Source organism: Leopardus geoffroyi, chromosome A3 (assembly GCF_018350155.1).
Source record: "Leopardus geoffroyi isolate Oge1 chromosome A3, O.geoffroyi_Oge1_pat1.0, whole genome shotgun sequence".
In the NCBI taxonomy this organism is placed as follows: domain Eukaryota; kingdom Metazoa; phylum Chordata; class Mammalia; order Carnivora; family Felidae; genus Leopardus; species Leopardus geoffroyi.
The window spans coordinates 102,810,836-102,835,720 of record NC_059336.1 but is presented as its reverse complement, the minus strand read 5'-3'; the positions used below and the strand labels follow the sequence as shown (position 1 = coordinate 102,835,720).

Here is a 24,885-nt window from a genome sequence, read left to right as displayed (position 1 = left end):
AGAGAAGCCTTTTTTTTTTCTAAAATAGCTTGTATGTCCATTGCTCTCTGTCCTTTGCCTTGCTTTATTTTTTTATCCTTGTACTAACCTCTCCCCAGCACTGTATTACATATCTGTTTATCTGCTCGTCTCCTCTATCCTACCATAAGCTCCATGTAAACACAGACATTCTGTCATGTTCATCTCTGTACCCTCCCCAGAGGCACTCAGTAAATATGTGTTGAATGAATGCATAGAAGGAATGAGATTTAGAATATTGACTCAGGCTCAAAATACAGGCTGTTCCCAATGTAATGAACACATAAACACAGTCTATCTCTGTAGCTACCATCATATGCTCCTTTTAAAACCATTCCATTTTGAACTTAATTCTTCTTTTATTGCCTTGGAAGACCATCTGGCCATTGGTATTCATTTCTATTCCCGGTCCAGTGGACCTCACCTTCTTTTCCACCAACCATGAGACAGGAGGGCATCACCTGGAATCTCCTGAAAGTGGGAGAGTTGGACTCTTGCCACGAGCCAGGTACCTCACCTACTTCTCTCTCCCCTCTTGTGACCTCTTCTCAAATACCAATCCTAGTAGCTTGGTTCTAATGATAAATGGGGAAATTGGAAGAGGAAATAGACATTTGCAGTACTCCATACTCCTTCTGTGGATTTGGGCTTGAGTCATAATGGCCATTGTAAGGATATCCTGTATCATGGAGCCTTAGCTGGAGTGAGAACCAGGAGTAAGGCAGGGCCTTTGGCGAAGGACGTGTCAGGTCATGGCAGTGATCCTACCTGGGTGGTACCTGGACCCTCACCAAGACAAGACATGGAGTCGTGGTCAGCATCAGGGAGTGGTAAAAAGAGAATAGAATGCCAAACAAAGAAGAAATTTTGCTTGAGAAGTTGAGATAAGTGGTATGCATTTGTTTTGTTTGGTAACTACAAAATTAAACCATTAGGATGAATGAATGTCTTATATTCTTGTTAAACAAATATTGAGTATGTATCAGATGCTGGGAATAGTTGACTCAACCTTCACACTATATTCAGTATGAAGACCTCCTGTTCACCACCCCACCACACATTTTGCATTGTAGCCACCTTCACCACTCACCTGGAGCATTGCTCCCTGTCCTCTTGCCCTTGGCCGCTCTCCAGAGTCTACACACAGTACAGCAGACCCAGATCCTATTAAAGCACAGGCAGTCCCTGTCACATCTGTGTTCAGTGCTGTCTCCCTGGTGCCGGGGCAGCACCTGGAACCCGGCAAAAGTTCAATATCTGTATTGAGTGATGAATGAACAAACGAATGAAGTCATGAGTGTTTGGAGATACAGTGATGATAAAATAGACCTGATCTCTTGCCCTCATGGACCCAATGGAGTAGAAGGCTAGAGATGCATCTATTTCCAGATAAATAGTTGAGATGAGAACAAAGAAGAAAAAAGACTATCACCTTGAAACTTCTTAAAGAATCCCAGGGGCGCCTGGGTGGCTCAGTCGGTTAAGTGTCCGACTTCGACTCAGGTCACGATCTCGCAGTCCGTGAGTTCGAGCCCCATGTCGGGCTCTGGGCTGATGGCTCGGAGCCTGGAGCCTGCAGCCTGCTTCCAATTCTGTGTCTCCCTCTCTCTCTGCCCCTCCCCTGTTCATGTTCTGTCTCTCTCTGTCTCAAAAATAAATAAACGTTAAAAAAAAATTTTTTTTTTAATAAAAAAAAAAAGAATTCCCGAGTTTCTTCATAATTTTTCCAGGTTTAGTTAGTGAGGATATAAAGAAATAACATTAGAAATACAGTTAATGAGGGGCGCCTGGGTGGCTCAGTCGGTTAAGCGTCCGACTTCGGCTCAGGTCATGATCTCGTGGTCCGTGAGTTCGAGCCCCGCGTCGGCTCTGGGCTGATGGCTCAGAGCCTGTGGATTCTGTGTCTCCCTCTCTCTCTGCCCCTCCCCCATTCATGCTCTGTCTCTCTCTGTCCCAAAAATAAATAAACGTTAAAAAAAAAAAATTAAAAAAAATAAATAAACGTTAAAAAAAATTTTTTTTTAAATAAAAAATAAAAGAAATACAGTTAATGAAACATGGAAACATGCTACACTGGTATCCAACACTTACAAAATAAATGTAGATTTTATGTATCATTTTATACCTATAAAATAAAAACCTTCAGTCATACTGTTGCTGAAAGTTTGTTATGAACTGCTTCCTCTTAGTGGTGATACACAGACTTTTGAAAAAGTAATAAGATAATACAGAGGAAGAGCCATAAAGAATGCATAGGCTTTGGCCCACTAATCTCATTCCCGAAAACTTAACTTCAGGAAAATATTTTAAAAGAAACAAGAGTGATTTATTATGTGACCTGTAATAGCAAAGTGTTACTTAGAAACAAGCCCACTGTCCAACAATCAGCAAATAAATGTGTAATTTTTTATATCCACACAATGGGATATTTTTTCAGCTACTGACGTAATTGTGATGTTAACGTAGAAACAGTGAAAGTATTGACAATATTAAGTGAAAAAAATTGACAGTTTAAGGCGAGTTCACTGTGATTGAGCCAGTCTTTACTCTTATGGAAAGGAAGGTAATATTAAAAGATAAAAATAATTAGGAAGTAAGACTATAGGTAACTTTTCTATTTCACTTTAATGCCATGTTTTTTGCAATGATAATAGTTTTTAAAGTTATCAAAATGTATCTTTCTACCTTCTTCCTTTATTTTCCCCACCTATCAGCATTAGGTATATTCTTTTTTCAATAAGAAATACTTTACATAAGGAATAGCATAAGGAAAACAAAGTTGGGACAGATAGAAGGGAATGTGAACAGATTATGGAGAGCAAGGCATCAAAGGTGATACAGTTTCAGGGCATTAGTAGGAAGGGGTGTTTTAGGATAACTATTTTAGAAGAAATGAAGAGAAGAGACTAAGTTCTGTACTAAAAAACTGGCAAGTGGAAATAAAGAGGAACCAGGATATCTGAGTATGGTTCCTGAGGGAGATGAAACAGAAAGAAATTACAAAACAACTGTGAAAGAGGTCAAAAAGGACTTAAATAAATGGACAGATATACCATGTTCATGGATTGCAAAGTTCAACATAGTAAAGATGTCAGTTCACCCTAAATTGATCTGTAGATTTAATATGATTACTATGATTGCTATCAAGACCTCAGCCAGGTTTTTGTGTATACATAAAACTTCTTCTAAAATTCATATGGAAAAGCACAAGCCTTAGAGTAGCTTAAACGATTTTGAAAAAGAAGAATCGAATGGGAAGAGTCATTGTATCTGGTATTAAAGCATACTATATGGCTACAGAAATCACTACACTGTGGTATTGGTGAGGGGACAGAAACATGAATCTGTGGAAGAGCGAACTCAGAAATAAACTCCAGATATATGCCCTCCTCATTTTTTATTTAAAACATTTTTGGAATGTTTTATTTATTTTTGAGACAGAGAGACAGAGCATGAGTGGAGGAGGGGCAGAGAGCAGGGGAAGAGACACAGAATCTGAAGCAGGCTCCAGGCTCTGAGCTGTCATCAAAGAGCCTGATGTGGAGCTCAAACCCTCGAACCATGAAATCATGACATGAGCTGAAGTTGGACGCTTAACCACGCCCCAAGCCCACCTCATTTTTAACAAAGGTGCAAAAGCAGTTCCATAGAGGAAGGATAGACTTTTCAACAAATGGTGCTGGAGCAGATGGATATCCCTAGACAAAAAACAATGAACTTCCACCTTAACCTCACACCTTACACAAAAACTAATGCAAAATGGATTTGTGGACTTAAATGTAAAGTATAGAACTATAAAATTTTTTTCAGGAAAATAAATAGGAGATAGGGCTGGGCAAAGAGTTCTTAATCTTGATATCACATATATGACCATAAAAGTAAAAGTTGATAAGTTAAATCTCAACAAACTGAGGTTGTTTACCTCTGTGAAGGCCCTATTAAAGAGGATGAAAATACAAGCTATAGGCTTGGAGAAGGTATCTTCAAACCACATATCTGACAAAGAATATATCTAGAGTATATAAATGACTTTTAAAACTCAGCAGTTAAAAAAATAAAAAGAATCCAATTAGAAAATAGGCGAAAGAAACTGACAGAATGGGAGAGGATATTTGCAAATGACATATCAGATAAAGGGTTAGTATCCAAAATCTATAAAAAAGTTATCAAACTCAACACCCAAAAAACAAATAATCCAGTGAAGAAATGGGCAAAAGACATGAATAGACACTTCTCCCAGGAAGACATCCAGATGGCCAACTGACACATGAAAAAATGCTCAACATCACTCATCATCAGGGAAATACAAATCAAAACCACAATGAGATACCACCTTACACCTGTCACAATGGCTAACATTAACAACTCAGGCAACAACAGATGTTGGTGAGGATGCAGAGAAAGAGGATTTCTTTTGCATTGTTGGTGGGAATGCAAGCTGGTGCAGCCACTCTGGAAAACAGTATGGAGGTTCCTCAAAAAACTAAAATAGGACTACCGTACGACCCAGCAATTGCACTACTAGACATTTATCCATGCGATACAGGTGTGCTGTTTTGAAGGGACACATGCACCCCCACATTTATAGCAGCACTATCAACAATAGCCAAAGTATGGAAAGAGCCCAAATGTCTATCAATGGATGAATGGATAAAGAAGATGTGGTATATATATATATACAATGGAGTATTACTCAGCAATCAAAAAGAATGAAATCTTGCCATTTGTGACTACGTGGATGGAACTGGAGGGTATTATGCTAAATGAAATTAGCCAGAGAAAGACAAAAATGATATGCCTTCACTCATATGAGGACTTTAAGAGACAAAACAGATGAACATAAGGGAAGGGAAACAAAAATAATATAAAAACAGGGAGGGGGACAAAACAGAAGAAACTCATAAATATGGAGAACAAACAGGGTTACTGGAGGGGTTTTGGGAGGGGGGATGAGCTAAATGGGGAAGGGCACTAAGGAATCTACTCCTGAAATCATTGTTGCACTATATGCTAACTAATTTGGATATAAATTTTAGAAAAATAAAATAAATAAAAGAAACTAGGCAAAAGACATGAGAATGCATACCGTTGAAAGGCTCTGCAGATAAAAAATTACAAATGAAAAGATTTTCAATATTATTAACCATTAGGGAAATGCAAATTAAAACCACAACAGTTCTATTAAAATGACTAAAATAAATGGTAATGACAGCAAATGCTGCACGGGTCAGGAGAAAGCGGACCAATCACACAGTGCTGGTGGGAATGTAAAATGGTACAGTCACTATGGAAAAAATTTTGGCGATTTCTTGTAAAACTAAACCTGTAACAACCATATATCCTAGCAATTGAACACACTTGGGCATTTGTCCAAGAAAAATTAAAAGTTGGGGTGCCTGCCTGGCTCACTTGGTGGAGTGTGTGACTCTTGATCTCAGGGTCGTGAGTTTGAACCCCACATTGGGTGTGGAGCCTACTTAAAGAAAGAAAGAAAAGAAAGAAAGAGAAAGAGAAAGAAAAATAAAAACTCACATCCGTGCAAAAATCTATACATGATTGTTCATAGCAGCTTTATTTGTAATAGCCCCAAATTGGAAACAACTCAGATTCCTTCAGAAGCTGAATGATTAAAAAAAAAAAAAAAAAAAGGCTGAAGGATTAAGCCAACTGTGGTGAATTGATACCTTGCAATATTACTCAGTAATAAAAGGGAATGAACTATTGATACATGCAGCAACTTAGATGCATCTCCAGGGAATCATGCTGAATGAAAGAAACCAATCCCCAGAGATCACATACTGTATAATCGTATTTATATAAAATTATTGAAAAGACAAAATTATGGAAATGGAGAACAGATTAGTAGTTGTCAGGAGGGTGTTATGGGGAAGGAAGTAGTTGTAACAACACTGAGGGATCCGTGCAATAATGGATCCAGAATTTGGATCTATATCCTGTATCCAGAATGTGTAAAGAACTCGGATAAGAGTAAAAAAAACAAAAACAAAAACAACCTAATTAACAAAAGAGCAAAGAAACTAAACAGACATTTCTCCAAAGAAGATATACAAATGGCCAATAAGCACATGAAAACACGTTCAATGTTGTTAGTCATTAGGGAAATGCAAATCAAAACTGCAATGAGATACCACTTCATACACACTAGGATGGCTATAATCAAGAAGACAGAAAGTGTTGGCAAGGATGTGACAAAATTGAAATACTCATATATTGCTATTGAGAATGTAAAATGACATGGACGTTTTGGAAAATAGTTTGGCAGTTTCTCAAAAAGTTAAACATAGAGTTACCATATGACCTGACTGTTCACTCCTAGGTATATTCATGAAAGAATTGAAACCATGTCCACACAAAAACTTCTATGAAGATCTTCATAACAGCATTATTTATAAGTACCAGACAACAATGGAAAAAACTCAAATGTCCATCAGTTGATGAATGGATGAACAAAAATGCTATATCCATACAATGGAATATTACCAAGTCCTGGAAAGGAAGAATGAAGTAGTGGTACATGTTACAATATGGATGAATCTTGAAGACATTATGCTAAGTGAAGAAGCCAGACACAAAGGCCACATATCTTATGATTCCATTTATATGAATCATCTAGACTAAGCAAATCCATAGAGACATCAAGTATATTAGTGGTTGTCAGAGAATAGGGTAAGGAAGGAATGGGAAGTGACTGCTAATGGACATGGGTTTTTGGGGGGAGGTGATGAAAATGTTCTGAAATTGTTAGTGATGGTTGCAAATCTCTTGGATATATGAAAAACCATTGAATTGTATACATTAAAAGGGCAAATCTTATAGTATGTAATATGCATCTCAATACAACTGTTGAAAAGGACATTTATTTAATGTTGATAGACACTTTACACGTATATAATTTTTCCTATTACAATGCTATAGGGAATTGACTTGTACAAGTGTGTTTATGCTCTAACCTTCTGGATATTTCTATAAGCTGTAGAGTGAGAGGTGGGTTTATTAAAGTTTTGATCATGGTAGCTAGTGACCAACAGTAGAATGGCATTTATTTAGGATGCTTGGATGTTTTGAATGTCTGTAAAAATGGAAATTTCATGGTTGGAGCCTGTCAAAGTAGTTAGTGTTCATGGTCCTATGTGGAGAAGGAAGTAGATAGCCCTGGTGCCCTTATGGGCAGAGGGAAGAGTGTGAGAGACTTGGGGGACTGAAGGGATGGAGGAGGAAGAGTGAGCAGGCCAGTAGAAGCCTCCTTCCAGTTTTCTCCCAGTATCTCCCCGCTGGCTTTGTAGAGAGCTTTAACTCTTGGGATGAACTTGACTGATTTCTGTTACAATTTTGCCCTGTTAGGTGAAGGCATCCTCATCTCCTCGGAGGCTTCAGAACTTCTGGATTTCATTGACAACCAGGGTCAGGTGCATGTGATCCAGAAATACCTTGAGCACCCTCTGCTTCTGGAGCCAGGTCACCGCAAATTTGACATTCGGTAATGCATCAGTGTCTGGAGTTTTTGTTACTGAGGTGAAAAAAATGCAGGGGTGGGTGATGAGGAGGGTAACATGGAATGTAAGGAAGTATTTGACCATGTTTCATAAGTAGCCAAAATTGAGCACAGCTTAATAGAACTGAGGTTCTGTACCTAATTTTCTGTTTTTCCTATAGTATTTCTCTTTTCTTTGTAGAAAATGTTGCTAAAATTATGGATTTCTCTTTTTTTGTATGTTTTCTTTAATCAAAACGACTTGTGGCTCCAAAGAAGAGAGTCTAAATGTATGGGGCTTGCTTATGGACAAAGCTGTGAGATGTACATACAACTCATAATTAAGACACAACAAAATAATAATGTTCTTACCTCATTATTTGTGTCCTATTTTTTAAGAATTTCATAAACACACCTTAGGTTTTTGGATTTTAACTTTCTGAGCAATGGGCCTGGCATAGAGTAAGAGGTTGTATCGTGCTTTAAACAGCCCTGTCCCCAGCCTTCCTGTGGCCTTGCTGACATTTCCTCATTGAGGACTCTGTCTTCTTGATGCCTTTGTAATGACTTGCTGCTTCTTCAACACCAGTTCTGTGTCAGATCAGCTTCAGGGTGAACAGTCTTCCTTTTAAGATTACTAATAGAGCAAACATGGCAAATGGAGGTTTCATGGATAAACCTTAGGACCCAGCCCATCTGGATCTCTTTAAAATGCTATATCTTTTGAACTGATCAAAGTCTTCTTGTCATTTATGTCATAATCTGCTCTCTTAGCTAATAGCAGATTCATAATCTGCTATCTTGGCTATGGCTTTCCTGATACAATTTTAGAATCTACCTCCTTCCTCTACATTCCTCCAAAAAAGGTAAGGAATGGGGATGATATATATACTGTGGAGAAACTTTGAATAAAATTGTTCTCATTGACTTGCAGAAGCTGGGTCTTAGTGGATCATCAGTATAATATCTACCTCTACAAAGAGGGTGTGCTTCGGACTGCTTCAGAACCATATCATGTTGATAATTTCCAAGACAAAACCTGCCATTTGACCAATCACTGCATTCAGAAGGAATACTCAAAGAACTATGGAAAGTACGAAGAAGGGAATGAAATGTTCTTTGAGGAGTTCAATAAGTACCTAATAAGTGCTTTGAACATTACCCTGGAGAGTAGTATCTTGCTACAAATTAAACATATAATAAGGTAACTGAATTGTATCTTTTTTGGTTGTGTGTCTTGAAGAAGCTTTGGAAAGTTTGTGCCTTTCAAGGAATTATTCCATTTAAGCTCTCTAAGGACAAAAGTTATTTGTAATATTCCTTTATTATCCCTTCAGTATCTGTAGGAACTGTAATGATGTCACTGTTTGCACTCTTTATATTGGTATCTTCTATTTTACCTCTATTGGCTAGAGGTCTATCAGTGTTATCTTTTTTAAAAAGTCACCTTTCGGCTTTATTGATTTTCTCTATTGTTTTTATTTTTTATTTCTTTGATTTATGCTCCTTATTATTTCCTTTCTTCTGCTTTTTTTGAGGGGTTTAATTTGTTTTCTAGTTTCCTTAACACAAAAGGTTAGACCATTGATTTGAGAGATTACCTTTTTTAAGTGCATTTAATGCTGTCAGTTTCCCTCTAAATACTTACTGACACATCCCCCAGGTTTTGCTATGTTGTGTTTTCATTTTCATTTTATTAAAATATTTTCTAGTTTTCCTTGTGATTTCATCTTTGACTTGTGTTACTTAGAAATTTTCACTTAATTTCCAAATATTTGGGGATTTTCAAGAAATTTTTCTATTACTGATTTTTATTTTAATTCCATCATGCTGAGAGAACATACTTTAAAATTTGTTAAAGTTTGTGTCATGGCCCACAATATGATCCAGTTTTAGTGAATGTTCCATGTGCACTAAAAATAACGTTTATTCTGCTATAGTTGGGCTGAGTGTTCTATAAATGTGAATTAGGTGAAAGTGATTAGTGTTGTTCAAGTCTTTTACATCCTTGCTGAATTTCTGTTCTGCTTGTTCTGTTCATGATTGAAAGGGAAAACATTGAAGTCTCCAAGTATAATTTTGGATTTATCTATGTCTCCTTTAGTTTTATCAGTTTTGCTTTATATGTTTTGAAGATATGTTTTAGGTGCATATACATTTAGAATTGTTACCTTTTTTGTTTTTTGGCAACTGACCACTTTATCCATATGTAATTTCTGTCTTTATCTCTGGTAATATTTTAAAGTACATTGTCTGATATTAATTAATGTAGCCACTCCAGCTTTTTTTTTTTTTTTTAAATTTTTTTTTTTTCAACGTTTATTTATTTTTGGGACAGAGAGAGACAGAGCATGAACGGGGGAGGGGCAGAGAGAGAGGGAGACACAGAATCGGAAACAGGGTCCAGGCTCCGAGCCATCAGCCCAGAGCCCGACGCGGGGCTCGAACTCACGGACCGCAAGATCGTGACCTGGCTGAAGTCGGACGCTTAACCGACTGCGCCACCCAGGCGCCCCCACTCCAGCTTTTTTTGATTAGTGATATGTCTCCATCCCTTTACTTCTATCCTATTCTGTTCCGTTCTATATTTAAAGTGGGCTTCTGGTAGACAGTGTATAGTTAGGTTTTGTTTAACAAAATAGCCAATATCGTAATCTCTACCTTTCTAATTGGTGTGTTTTTATCATTTGAATTTAATTATTATTGGTTTGGCTGGATTTATATGTACTATTTTTTTATTTACTAACTGTCCCCTTTTGGTTTTGTTTTTCATTTTCCCATTGCCTCCCTTTTAAAAAATTACTTGAATTTACTGCAGTGCCTCGGTGGCTCAGTTGGTTGGGCCTCTTGACTTTTTGGCCCAGGTCATGATCTCGTGGTTTGTGAGTTCGAACCCCACGTCAGGCTCTGTGCTGACAGCTCAGAGCCTGAAGCCTGCTTCGGATTCTGTGTCTCCCTGTCTCTCAAAACTGAATAAATGTTAAAAAAATTTTTTTAAAATAGAAATTATTTCAGTTTACTTAGAATTATTGAATTTACTTAGAATTACTTAGAATTTTTAAATAAAAATTATTTTAATTTTTCTGTTGAGTATTTGGCTATCTTTCTCCCTCTCTCTTAGTGTTTACTCTAGGGATTATGATTTATATACCTAATATTTATTTCACAGCCTTCTTAGAGTTAATAATTTATCACTTCAAATAAAGTACAGAAAACTTATAACCTTATAGTTCACTTAACTCTCCCCCTCTATAGTTGTTGTATATATTACATCTACATACATTGAAATCTCTACCACGTAATGTTATAATTTTTGTTACCAATATTCATATGTATATATTATATGTATGACAGATTATTAGGTTGGATTTTTTTTTAATACAAGACCAAATTGTATGCTGTCTACAAGAAACCCACTTTAAATATAAAAAGAGAAAAATATTTTTTTATTTGCCTTTTTTTTATTCTCTTGCTTCAGTCCTGAAGTTCCAAGTTTCTCTCTGGTATTATTTCCCTTTAGACTTTAGCATTTCTTTTAGAGCAGTTCGTTCTGTAGGTAATAACGTCTTTTAATTTTCTGTCATCTGAGAATGCCTTTGTCTCACCTTATTCCTGAAGGATATTTTCACTGCTGTTACACAAACGTAATGTCAAGCAAAAATTACAAAAAATATAAACTGTGTATACAAGATGCATACAGGTTGATACTGTTCATATAAATTGAAAAGCAAAACTGAAGTTATTTAGAGGAATGTGCATGTGTGGTTAAAATAGAGAACTGAAGGAATGAAAAACATAAAATTCAAAATAGTGGTTATCTCTGAAGGGGAAGCAGAAGGGACCAGAGAAGGGATCCTAAAGGAATTGGATTGTAGATACGTGGTGGTCATTAATGCCACCTATATTTTAAACTCACAAGACATCATCATTATCATCATCATTATTATTATAGAGTTAATAGTCATTTAGATTTTCCTATACATTTTAACCTTTTATGTTGCTTTTTTTTCTTTCATGCATTTTCTTGCTTTTGTCTAGGATCAGTTTCCTAACTCTTTTTTTTTTTTTTTATGTTTATTCATTTTTGAAAGACAGAGAGAGACAGAGCACAAGCAGGGGTGGGGCGGGGAGAGAGGGGGACACAGAATCTGAAGCATGCTCCAGGCTCTGAGCTGTCAGCACAGAGCCCAACGCGGGGCTCGAATTCCCGAACCGTGAGATCATGACCTGAGCCAAAGTCGGACGCTCAACCGACTGAGCGACCCAGGCGCCCCATCAGTTTCCTAATTCTTAAAAAACTCATTTTTATTCCTTTTTAAGTAAAGTCTGCTGCTGATGAATCATTTTGGTTTTTTATTTATCTAATAATTTATCTACATTTATTTTTTCTTGAGATTTTTTTAAATGTTTATTTTTTTGAGAGAGAGAGAGAGGGGGGAGGGAGGGGCAGTGAGAGGCAGAAGAGAGAGGCAAAGCAGGCTCCAGGCTGTGAGCTTTCAGCACCGAGCCTGATGCCAGTCTCAAAGTCATGGACTGTGAGATCATGAGCTGAGCCGAAGTCGGATGCTTAACTGACTGAGCCACACAGGTGCACCTATGTTTTCTTTATGTTTTTAAAGACGTGGAAAGATTTTTTAAAGACATGTTATGGAAATGGATTTCTAGATCAGCAAAATCTTTTTTTTTTTTTTTTTTTTTTTTTAAACACTTTGAAGATGGCTTGCCATTGTCTTCTGGCTTCTGTCTCTTTCTGGCTTCTGTCTCTTCCTTTGAGGTGTCAGCAACAATTTTAGCTTGCTCTGTGTCTTTTCTCTGTTTTGAAGATTTATTTTCATCCATTTTTATAAGCGTTACTGTGAGTTGTGTATACTTGTCTTTGTACTTATTGCTGCTTACGTGTCATAGTGCTTCTTGAATCTGCGGCTGCAGGTCTTTTATTTGTTTTGGAATATTCATGGCCGCCATCTTTTCCCTTTTGGCTTTTGTCCCATTCTTCTTTCCTCTGGGGCTGTAATTACATGGTACCAATCCTTTTCACTGTCTCATATTTCTCCCATGGTTTTTGTGTATCATTTGGTCTCTTCCTTTAGCAATTGAAACCTGTTTAAAAAGGAAAAAGGAAAATGCCAATAAAATGTGTTGATAACTCATCTCTTGAGCTCTTGATTTTAGGGATTGTGCTTTCCGGTTCTAGAATTTCCATTTGACCCTTTTTCGATTATAGTTCTCTTGTGAAATTTCCCACTTGTCTTATATCGTCTTGAACATGTTAACAGTGATTCTTTAACATCTTCATGTGATTAGTCTGAAATCTGAATTACCTGTAGTAGAGGTTAGCAAACTATGTCCTATGGGCCGAATCCAACCTAAAGCCCGTTTTCATATAAACCATAAGCTAAAAGTGGTTTTTACATTTTTAAAAGATTTTTTAGAAATAGAAGAATACGTAGCAGAAACTCTCTGTAGCCTTCAAAATCTAAAATAGTTACTGTCTGGTCCTTTGTAGAAAAAGTTTGCCAACCCCTGACTTACATGTTTGCTTCTGTTGTCTGTTTTTTCTCTCGGTCCTGTTTCTTGATATGCCTGCAAATAATTTTTTTAGTGCTATTACTCATTTATTATAGTTTACTAAATCCAATAGAGATTTTTTTTAAATTTTTTTAACGTTTATTTATTTTTGAGACAGAGACAGAGCATGAACGGGGGAGGGTCAGAGAGAGAGGGAGACACAGAATCTGAAACAGGCTCCAGGCTCTGAGCCATCAGCACAGAGCCTGACGCGGGGCTTGAACTCACGAGCCACGAGATCATGACCTGAGCCGAAGTCGGACACTTAACCGACTGAGCCACCCAGGCGCCCCCAATAGAGATTTTTTTTAAGTTGAGGTATAACATGTGTATGGTAAATTCCATACATCTTAAGTGTACAGTGTGGTGAACTTCTAATTATGCGTATACTCAGATAATCATTACACGAATCATGATATAAAATATTTACAGCACCTCAGAATACTTTCTTGAACTCCCTCAAAATATATACTTCATGCCACTGATAGCCACTCTTCTGACTTTTATTACCATCCTTTTGCTTACTCTTACACTTTATGTAAATGGAATTATACTGTATTTCCTGTTTCCTGTTCAACTTTTTTCACAATTATACCTATGGGTTTCATCTGTATTGTTGCATAGGAGTAATTTACCTTTTTTACTGCTGTGTGCTATTTCGTTGTGTGATTATTACATGATTTATCCCTTCTATAGTCGATGGACATCTTGGTCTTTATCTTTTATATTTTAGACCTATAATCTACCTGAATTGTTATATGTCAAGTGTCATGTTTCTCTATGGGGTATCCCGTTGACCCAGGACCATTTGTGCATAAGGCTGACCTTTCCTCACTGTATTTTGGTGAGGCTTTGTTATAAATCAGGTGATCCTTTATGTGAGTGATCTCCATTCTGTTCTGTTGGTCTCTTATCTGTTCTGTCATTACCACCTGTCACAATGACTGAGACTTTTTCCTTAATGTATTCTACTATAGAGTCTGGCAGAATAATTATAGAGTCCCATTCCTTCGGGGATTATAGGTGCTTAGAATTCTGACACCAGAGAAATCAAGTATGCTGAAGAAAGATTTCCTATTTTAGGCAAAAGATTTATTAGATATTTGTTATACCACCACCACCATCACCACTCCCCCATTGTTCTGTACAGTTCAGAGAGTGCTGCTACTTTGGTGCTATAAATGCTCCCAACAGCTCTTATGCGTGTATGTGTGTGGTTTTTTTCCCCCTGCTAGCCTCCCCCTAACTTCCCACTCCTGCTGAAAAAAGATGTACTGTATAAAGTCTCCAATGATGAAAAAAATTCTTTAAAGTGAATTATTAATCTTGAGCTTCCAGCAAATTAAAAAAAATATTTAATTTTGATTTGCTTCTGGCTCTCGGTTTTTCCTTTATCTGTTTGAGCATGTTTCTTTCACTTTGTTGGGGTTCTTTCTTTTCTTTCCTTCTTTCCCTTTCTTTCTTTCTTTCTTTCTTTCTATCATAAACATCTGTTAAATTTAAATGTTTTCTTAATTATAATATTGGAAAGGATATTTTAATTAAAAGTTAGGGGCGCCTGGGTGGCTCAGACACTTAAGCATCCAGCTTTGGCTCAGGTCATGATCTTTTGGTTTGTGAGTTTGTGAGTCCCACATAGGGCTCTCTGCTGTCAGTGCAGAGTCCGCTTTGGGTCTTCTGTCTCCCTTGCTCTCTACCCCTCCCCCTCTCATGCATGGGCAAGCGCGTCCACGTGTGCACACGCTCTTTCCCTCTCTCTTTCTCTCTCAAAAATAAACAAACATTTGGGGTACATGGGTGGCTAAGTTGGTTAAGCGTCCAACTTTGGCTCAGGTCATGATCTTGTGATTCGTGAGTTCCAGCCCTGCATCAGGCTCTGTGCTGACCACTCAGAGCCTGGAGCCTGCTTTGGATTCTGTGTTTCCCTCTCTCTCTGCCCTTCCCTGACTCACGCTCTGTCCCTGTCTCTCAAAAATGAATTAAAATGTTTAAAAAAAATTTTTTTAATAAAATAAGGGGCGCCTGGGTGGCTCAGTCAGTTGATAGTCCAACTCTTGGTTTCAGCTCAGGTCATGATCTCATGGTTCATGGCATTGGACCCCACCTTGGCCTGTGCTAACAGCACAAAGCCTGCTTGAAATTCTCTCTCTCCCTTTCTCCCTTTGTCCCTCCTCTGCTTGCTCTCTCTCTCTCAGAAAAATAAACTGGAAGAAAAAAATAAAATAAAAATAAAACAAAATGTCATGTGTAAAAATGTTTAAAAAAAAGTTAAGGGTATTCTTTCATAGTAGAGATAAAGATACAGAAAAAAAATGTGATATGTGCCTTACCAGTGTAGGTTAAAAATGAATGAGAGAAGAAAATTTTATTCCAGTTGGTTGTTAAATGGCTAACTGACCAAAATTATATTTAAAGGTTTAAATATATGCATAGAAATATTTTCCTTTTCAGGGGGAGAAAAAGTAAGTTGACACTTGGAGGGGGTCGAGATGGAGGGAAGTCGGGGGAGCAAGACCCCGGCTCCAAGTTCACAGAGGTCCCAGTTCGTTCGTTCTTTCTTTCTTTCTTTCTTTCTTTCTTTCTTTCTTTCTTTCTTTCTTTCTTTTCTTTTTTTTTTTTAGAGGTCCCGGTTCTTTAATGTCATTAGTCACAAACTACCCGTACAGGTACATTGTGGAGTCAGTCACATGGAAGCCAATTTCTTTATTTTTCCTTCTAAACATACAGTTGTGTAGGAGGAAAGCCATTCCTGGTAATCTTAGAGTTGTCATAACATATTTTATTACTAGAATAGATATTTTGCCCCAACATTCAGTTGAGGGAAAAATCAGGGAAGGTCTTCATAAAACAGAAATAGCATAGGTTGTCTGGGATGGTTATTCTGGAAAACAGTGATTTATTATTCATAGGTTCTTTATAAATTATTTCATTGAACTATCCCAGCACTAGCACTAGGTATTATTTTTACCCCTTCCTTTATGGGTAAAGAAATCAAAGCTTGGCCCAGAGAGGTTAAAAAAAAACTTGTCCCAAATTTTGGCCTTAGCCCCCTGACCTTAGATCTCATGTACTTACTCATTTTCTGAGATTGACTTTGAACTTTTTTGTGTTTGTGTTTTTTCCCAATTTTTTTGAACAGTAGTGGTGTTCATAATAATTCTATTTTCTATTTCAATATTTAAATCTTTTAATTAGTAATAATTTGGCATTAGAACTGGAGCTAGTGGAAGAAATGCATGAGGCCAGCTTCACTGCAAATTTTGCCCTTCACCAAACGGTAGTCCATTTCTTTCATATGGCAAAAATGCGTGGGAGTGTTTTATTTATTATAAACAAATATGGCAGCAGCCCTACTGTTGGAGGAATCCACCTATCCACGGGCCACGGTGACTCAGGGCTGTGGTAGGAAAGCAGCCCCTACCTGTAAGAACAGGACTGCAGAGTTTTCTAACAAATAGCTTGATAAGTAGTATTGTCTTGAATAATCTGTTGGTAACAAATTTATTTTTTTTTTTAAAAAATTTTTTTTTTCAACGTTTATCTATTCTTGGGACAGAGAGAGACAGAGCATGAACGGGGGAGGGGCAGAGAGAGAGGGAGACACAGAATCGGAAACAGGCTCCAGGCTCTGAGCCATCAGCCCAGAGCCCGACGCGGGGCTCGAACTCACAGACCGCGAGATCGTGACCTGGCCGAAGTCGGACGCTTAACCGACTGCGCCACCCAGGCGCCCCGTTGGTAACAAATTTAAAAGAGAGAATTGGGGCACCCAACTGTCTCAGTAGAGTGTGTAGCTCTTGATCTCTGGGTTGTGAGTTCGAGCTGGGTGTTGGGTATAGAGATTACCTAAAAATAAAGTCTCACGGCACCTGGGCGGTTCATTTGGTTAAGCGTCCGACTTCGTCTCAGGTCATGACCTCACTGCTCTTGAGTTTGAGCCCTGTGTCCGGCTCTGTGCTGACAGCTCAGAGCCTGGAGCCTGCTTGGGATTCTGTGTCTCCCTCTCTCTCTGTCCCTGCCCTGCTTGCTCACTCACCCTCTTTCTCTTCCTCTCTCAAAAATAAATAAAACATTTAAAAAAAATTTTTAATAAAATAAAAATTAAGTCAAAGTGGATTTTTATCAGCACTTTTGATATAAAATCATCCAAGTATGTCTTCTGTGTTCCTTCTCCCTCAACCAACCCGTTCTCAGCGAGCTCTCCCACTCTGCCCCACAGAAGCTGCCTCATGAGCGTGGAGCCCGCCATCAGCACCAGGCACCTCCCTTACCAGAGCTTCCAGCTCTTTGGCTTTGACTTCATGGTGGACGAGGAGCTGAAGGTCTGGCTCATTGAGGTCAACGGCGCCCCAGCTTGTGCCCAGTAAGCCTGAACACCACTGCGTTTTAACAAATGGGAAGTTGGTTCCACAGTAGGAATAGCCTATCTTGGCAAGGTAGTGAGTTTCCATTACCAAAGTGTTCAAGTGTAGACCATGTAACTGCTGTCGGGGAGGGTATCCTTTGGCCGGACCCTGGCTGGCGGGGGTCAGGGGGCTTTGCTGAGTCAGTCCTTCCTAATTCCCCCATGTGTGTTGAGCAGTAGTCTGTGCTCAAGTGGGCGGTAGTTGCTATGAAAGTTTCAACAAAGCTAAAAAACTGCCAGAGGAGACCCTCTTGTGTGACCGGTTCAGGGAGCAGGTCCTGTGAGTGGACCGGGACGATGATGACCAAGAAATCGAGGGGCTCCCTGGGCAAAAAGTGTTCTGAGAAGGCATTGTAGGCACAGTGGAGCTAGAAATGATATGTAAGAGAAGAGTGTCACATGCACCAAGGGGAGGAGGGGAGAGCATTCAGAAGGGGGACATAGCATCCAGTGGAACCATGCCCCATGCCAGGCACTGTGGGAGTTGCACAGATGAACAGAATGTGCCCTCAAAAGCATGATGGAGGCCTTAGATGTAAGGGAAAGTCAGACGGACCTTATCCTCATATGCTGCTGGTTTTTCTAAAGATTCACTTTCATCAGGTCGAAACCCCTCCGTGGTTCCCCACATCCATGTCCTGGAGGAGTTGAGGTGATCTTCCTCCACAGGTTTAGGAGAAAGTCCCAAGCCTACAAGCGGCAGTATTAACACACAAGTAGCTCTTTCATTAGGAGCCAGGCCTTTGCCACGTGCTCAGTGGCTGCGACATGGAGGGTGTGATTCGTCTTGTTCGGCACTCCCTTCAGCCGACCAGTACTCGTTAGTACCCCCCAACTCGCCAGGCCCCGTACTGGGCCCTGAGTCACAGTCATGAGCAGAGATGCAGACCCTGCCCTTAGACTGCGGGCATGACAGAGGACCAGACAAATACAGATTACAAGCTGGGACATTTTATCCTTGGTAAAGGATGTGAACGCTAATATCATTGAGCAAAGGGCTGCTGTTGAGGGGTGGTGTTTGGAACTGAGTCGGAAGGAGGAAGGAGAGGTGAGCAGACTGAAGCAAGGGGGAGACCAGGCTGGCTCACATCTTCTCTTCACCAGATCCACCTCAGCCTGCCTGTTTTCCCCTGTCCTTGCAGTAAAGGTTCTGTCCTCCCTCGTGCTCCGTGCCCTATACCCACTCCTGTCCTACGTCCCCTGGCCTTCCTCATTCACAGTATCATCCTTTCTCCCCCTTCAGGGTGTGGTTCCCATCAGCACGTGGGTGCACAGCAGATTTCCACAGCTGTCAGAAAAGAGCCCTCCCCTGATGCCATGTCCTGCTCCAGAGACTCCTCCTCCCCACTCGGGTCAGAGCCAAACTTCTAGAAAGCAGCGCCTGCTCAGGCCGTCTCCTCTTCCTCTGTCCTCATGCATGCCGTGGATCATTCTGGGCTGGATGCTGTCCCCTCCATCCCGTAGAAACTGCTCTAAGGTCCCCAGCCAAGTCCACGTTGCCAAGTCCAGTGGCCCCTTTTCTGTCTGCACTTCCCTGAGTCTCTCGGCAGTGTTTGAGGCAGCTGCTCACACCTTGCTGAGATGCTCTTCTGTTGTGGCTTCAGGCACACTCTGTACCGGGAGGGTTTGCCTGAGGAGGGGTGAGCAAGATTGGCCCCATGTTCCTCACCGCCCTGGCTGTTTGTCTTCTCTATTACATGATCTTTCTCTGAACATGATCTTATTCAACTTCATAATTTTAAAACCACCAAATTGCATCACAGCCAAAGTTCCAGACCAGTGTCTGCACCGGCCTGCCCACCATCCTGCAAGGATGTCTGTGGCTGTCTGAGAGGCACCCCTTGCCCCAGGCTCGCCCGTCCCCGTGAATGACCACCTCCCCTCTGCACAGAATCTAAGCTGGAATCCCGACCCAGATCCGGCTTCCTTCTCTCCATTACCCTCAGATTCTGGCTTGAGGGTGGTCAGCTTGGCCTCCAGCCTTGGCAGTCCCTGCCGTCCACCTCCCCTGCCCTCGCTCTCCCACAGGTCATCCTCCATCACCGTGGACGCTTTTGCCAAGAGCCTCCAACAGGGACCTCCTCTTCTGCTCTTGTCCCTGTAAAACCCACTCTCCATGCACACTGCTCCTTCCATGGGCGCTGCCCCTCTTTTCCCCCTCCCCCAACATGTTCTCTCTTTCTCTCCTCCTCTCCCCTTCCCTGTTTTCCCCTTCCTTCTGCCTTTTTGGGTCTGTCTCTCCTCCATCCTCTTTTCTAAATTTTTAAAAATGTTTTTACTTATTTTTGAGAGAGAGACAGAACATGAGCAGGGAAGGGGCAGAGAGAAAGGCGGAGACACAGAATCCAAAGCAGGCTCTGGGCTCTGAGCTGTCAGCACAGAGCTCAACACGGGCCTCAAGCTTGTGAACCGCAAGATCATGACCTGAGCCGAAGTCAGACACTTAACTGACTGAACCACTCAGCCCCCACCCCCCGTCATCCACTGTTTGTCTGACTTCACTCGTTCTCCAGATCTTGGCTTAGCTGTCACTCCTGGGTGACTCCTTAGCTGTCTTTCCTGGAGTTTCCTCAGCCACACAGAGAGGGGGCTGTATACCCACTGCAGACAGGCCAGATGAAAGACTTACCCTTGAAAATTGCCCGTCTTCCCTGCCGGTGAGAGCAGGAGCTGTTTGTCTGTTCACCTGAGACCTTCTAGAAATGTTTGTTAACGGGGTGCTTTATCTTCATGCCATGCCTCGTGCAGCATTCGTATGTACAGTGGAAACCAGTTTTATAAATTTGGTCACGAGATGGAACATCTAGGGCAGGTCCTGGTGATAAACATCATGACTTTTCATGTGCGTTTTGATGAACATCTTCAGTGATATTTCTAAAAACCCGTTTCAGGAAGCTCTATGCAGAACTGTGCCAGGGCATCGTGGACATAGCCATATCCAGTGTCTTCCCGCCCCCAGACGTGGAGCCACAGCACGTCCAGCCGGCCGCGTTCATCAAGCTGTGACCCAGGGAGGTGCCCAGAGCTGCCTCAGAAGAAGCATGAGCTCCTGCTCCAGGGGAAGGTGAAAGGTCAGGATCGCTCGTTCCCAAGCCAGAACTGGAGAAAGAGAGGCAACCGGCCAAGCCGTGATCGAAGAGAGAGCATGAGAAAAAAAGGCGACTTCCCCGAAGAGTGGTTGCTCAGGGGTTCCCAGGTGGCACTCGCAGCACTGGTGTCGAGATGTGAAAACCGCGGCAAACTTCTCTGAGGGGAGAGTACAATATTCTTCGAAGGGGAAAAGACAGGGACTTGATTATTTTATGTTCTCGTTCTTTAAAAAAAAAAAAAAAATCCAATTTTTATCCTAAGGCAGCATTGTGAGCAGCGCCTCTCCTCCCTGGGGGTCGAGACTGTTGGACCTTTGGTTGGTGTCTTTCCACCTGCTGCAGCCTTAGTGCCTTAGCTCTATGCCCAGCTGCAACCCTTTTGTCTGGGACAGGGATCGGATGTGATAGCTTTCGGGAGGTGGCCGATGTGTTCCCCGCCCATCCTTCTCCACAGCACCCTGCCCGTGGGAGTCTGGACAAGCATGCACCAACAGTCCTTGGTTCCGTGCTAGGCGCCACCTCGCGGCAAAGGGGGTTTTCCTCACCACATTCCTGATGGCGTTTGGTCAGTCACCTGTCAGGATTGCTGTGGGCTGGGCACCAAAACGGCAAATGCTGCTCTCGATCTACTCTGTGCATGTTTTAGAAACCAAACAGCAAGTTTGCCACAACATAAGCATCAAATAAGCATGAGAGAGAAAAAAACACGATGTCTTGCTTTACTTAATAGTTGGGTATGGTGGATCTTTGAAATATGATGATTCTCAGTTATCTTGGTTTTAACCAGAACTCTACATGCACTTTTGCAAAGTTCCCTTTTGTTCTCTTTTTGTTGTTGTTGTTGTTGTTGTTGTTATTGTTGTTGCTGTTTTAACTTTTGTAAAAACCCCTCTAGGGGGCAGGAGAGTAGAATTCCACATACACCCCACCGCCGCCACCAGGTGGCACTGCCCCAGACCCAGGCGGCTTTCCTCCATTTTCTTGCTCTCCAAGCACCTCCTGCAGGAGCTGGAAGAGGTTTTGTTCCAGGGTTTTGTTCTTTTCTCTGCTTCTGCCTCTTGACGTCAGGGTGAGGCTCCGAACGAGTGTATGTCTGGCCTGGGAAAGACATGGTTTCAGAGGTCCACAGAGCATCTTGTAGGTCAGCAAATGTGTCCTATTAGGTGTAGTTTCCATTTACTGGATCAAATATTCTGTAGATTTTTCAGGAGGCTGCATCACTACCAGTGGGAAGAACAAGATGCTACTTGCGTTCAGTGTGAGCTGACTGAACAGGTTCTCCATAGAGTGTGCTGGGAACCACAGCAGGCCCCCTGTCCAATACATACTGTGTTCTTCCTGCGTGTATATATGTGCTCCATTATTCTCTCTACTTGTCACCAGACAACAGTTCTGTAGTCAGGGAGACTTTTAAAAAGAGAAAAGAGAGCAACGCCTCCTCAAACATGATGAGATGTGGGAGCTTACAGTGAAGAAAGGAATATTTCATAGATGCAGCAGTGGGTGTAGGATGTGATGGCATTATGTCGGGGTGAAGGAGAAGGGCCCAGCTGGTTTAGCTTTTCTGTGAATTTGGAATTACAAGACAAAAGCCTGGGTGGTTACCCAGAAAACAGATAATGAGGTTTGCATCCAGAGCAAAATAAAACAGTTAGTGGTGGAGGTCAGTCTTGGAGGCCCAGCACTGTTGGGTTAGTGTCTAGAAAGTCTAAGTGTCTGAGTCCTTGGGAGGTCTCTGTGGACTGGTTTTGGGGAAAGCATGGAGGTTTCTGTAGTGCTATCACATGTGAACGCAGATTTGTAGCAATCTTTTCGACCCAAATTAAAGGGACATTTGAGAGTTTTCCAGCACTTACAGTGACAGAGCTAAGAATAGATGTTGGAAGTTCATGGATCTTGATGGATTTTCTAAGAAATTTAAATCAGTAGCATATACGTGAGGGAAGTAAGGCTTTAAAAAGAAGGTTCTGCTTCATTCCTCACATGGTTTCAAATAAGTATCTATTTTATGCATTTATTTTCAATCAAGTGGGATGGTTGCCTCCGAACTGTTCCATACCTTTCCATGATATCCTTGGCACAGATGGTTATGCCTCGCTCTTCAGTTAGTCTTTATATGTGCAGTCCGAGTACATTTCGCCAGTTGCTGGGGGAGGAGGTGTTCTTTATTTGGAGATGATTCCAGTCTTGGTGGTGTCATTTAGCTGCACAGTGTGAGATGAACTCGTTAACCTCACTGTGCCTTAGTTTCTTATCTCATGGAAGAAATTGTTGCCTGACCCAGGGACTACCTCAAGGGCGTTTAGTGAGGACAGGTGAAATTAGGAAGACTCGAGAACCTGTAGTACCAAGGTTCTCAGTGTTGACAGTATGCTGGACTCACTGGGGAAGCTTTTAAAAAATGTTGGTGTCTACACCCTCCCCCTCTCTCCCACCTCTGACCAATCGAATCCAAACGTCAGGCATCAGTATGCTCTGAGATGCCTTCAACTACTGCTTGAGAAGGAAAGACAAACGCATTATTACCTTAGAATAATCAGATAAGGCCTAGGACTTTTTTTTTTAAAGTTCCTTTTGGAAGGACAGGCATTTCTTTAAGAATGACCATGTTGTTGCCCTGATACAGGCAACTGCTGTCTAAGCACGTTCTCTTTTTGCTTCCTGTCCCAGCATTTGTAAACGCAAACGTGCTTTCATTTACTCACACAGTTTGTGAAGCCCTGACAACAAGTGTAAACAGACAGGAATTTATAAATCTGTTAAATATGTGTTAAGATTATTAACGCTTGAGAGAAAAGCCCCTTCCCTCACACTTAACTCCTGGCGTAATCCTAAACTCGATTTTACCCAGAACATTGAAGTGCCTCCGTGTCTGTAGGATACAGTGGAGCAGGTGCCGGCATACTTCCCAGCTGACTTGATATTTCAAACTAGTGCCTCAGGATCATTATCTCAGACTTAGCAGTGCTGGAAACGTATGGGATCCACGGAATCCGCAAGCAGCGGTGAAGCTCCCAGAGGGTGTTTTTATTGACAGCCAAGGTTGTGTCCAGCACGTGTGGACCCAGCCCTGTTGTGGGCGTGGGGGGGACTCTACTAGAGAAGACAAGGTGCCAGAGTTAGGTTTCCTGCAGCATGTGGCTGCTGTGGCGAAAATGCAATGACACACTTGTCTCTGATCCTGAACACAGAATCTGTACCTAAGAGGAAATGACTTCTGAAAATAAGGTGATTTTATGAATGTTTAAAATTCCCAGAGCATTAAAGTAAAGTAATATTTCAAGTATTTTTGTGCCCTTGGGTTCTATCATCTTATTGTGGTTGTTGACTATCCTAGGAGAGCACTGGCTATTTGAATCCATGACTTCGTTACTCAGAGGTAGACAGACTTTTTTTGGAAAGGGTCAGATTAGTAAATATTCTAGGCTTTGCAAACCAAACAGGTTCTTTGTTGCATATTCTTCTTTTTTTTTTTTTTTTTAACCAACTCTTTAAAAATTTAAAACAGAGGCATCTGGGTGGCTCAGATGGGTGAGCGTCTGACTCTTGATCTCAACTCAGGTCTTGATCTCGGGGTCATGAGTTCAAGCCCCGCATTGGGCTACATGCTGGTCATGGAGCCTACTTTTAAATTCTTTTTATTTTTATTTATTTTTTTTAGTACACACAAACACAAGCCAGATGTGGCCATTGTTGGCTGACCCCAGCATGTTACTGAATACATAAGCCAACAGATTGTCTTTTGAAAGTGTAATGAGCTCTTCTAGGGTGAAGCATTGGAACAATTTCCACAGCCCAAATCCAGTCCATGTCTTACATGTCTTGTATATTGTCTGAATCATGATGCAGATTGTCAGATGAGTCCCATGGTTGTGAGAAGGGAGGAGGTAGAGAGGCTTTCTGAAAGGATTCTACAATCAGCCAGAAGGCCATGAAGTCTTTACTAAGACTTTACCAAGGCCAGGTATATGGTAAGTCTTGCACACCTCTGGCAGTTAGTGTCATTTATGTAAACTATAGTTAACTTGTGACTTCATGCATGATGAGGCTGAATGCTCTAGACATCTTTCCCATATATGGCTGCTTTCACTCCATAAACACTTCTGACACAGAGAAAGGGCCTTCCATAAATGCAAACCCTGGCTGGTTAAGCACTCCAAACAAGTTTCTGATATGCTATATAACACATACCCACTAGATACCATGTAGATTGCACAGGCAGGGTGCAGGGACAAGTACACATGGACCCGAGCAGGAAACTATTTAGGATCCTGAGAGTGGACAGGTTCAAAGCTTGTGGAGGACTTCTCTTG

The 24,885-nt window shown here is 41.0% G+C and overlaps 1 protein-coding gene across 3 annotated transcripts in view; it reads left to right on the top strand.

The window, feature by feature from the left end:
• Positions 1–23,858, top strand: part of TTL (tubulin tyrosine ligase) — a 38,319-nt gene extending 14,461 nt beyond the window's left edge. Inside the window, exons 4-7 of one of the 3 annotated variants that reach the window (XM_045446861.1) lie at positions 7,381–7,516; positions 8,445–8,714; positions 17,298–17,441; positions 20,375–23,858. In XM_045446861.1, the coding sequence (XP_045302817.1) occupies positions 7,381–7,516; positions 8,445–8,714; positions 17,298–17,441; positions 20,375–20,489 (665 nt within the window). In that variant the 3' untranslated portion in view covers positions 20,490–23,858. Of the gene's footprint in view, positions 1–7,380; positions 7,517–8,444; positions 8,715–17,297; positions 17,442–18,726; positions 19,717–20,374 lie in introns of those variants that run through there. The other 2 variants (XM_045446862.1, XM_045446863.1) reach the window with 2 other exon arrangements.
• Positions 23,859–24,885: the final 1,027 nt, after the last annotated feature.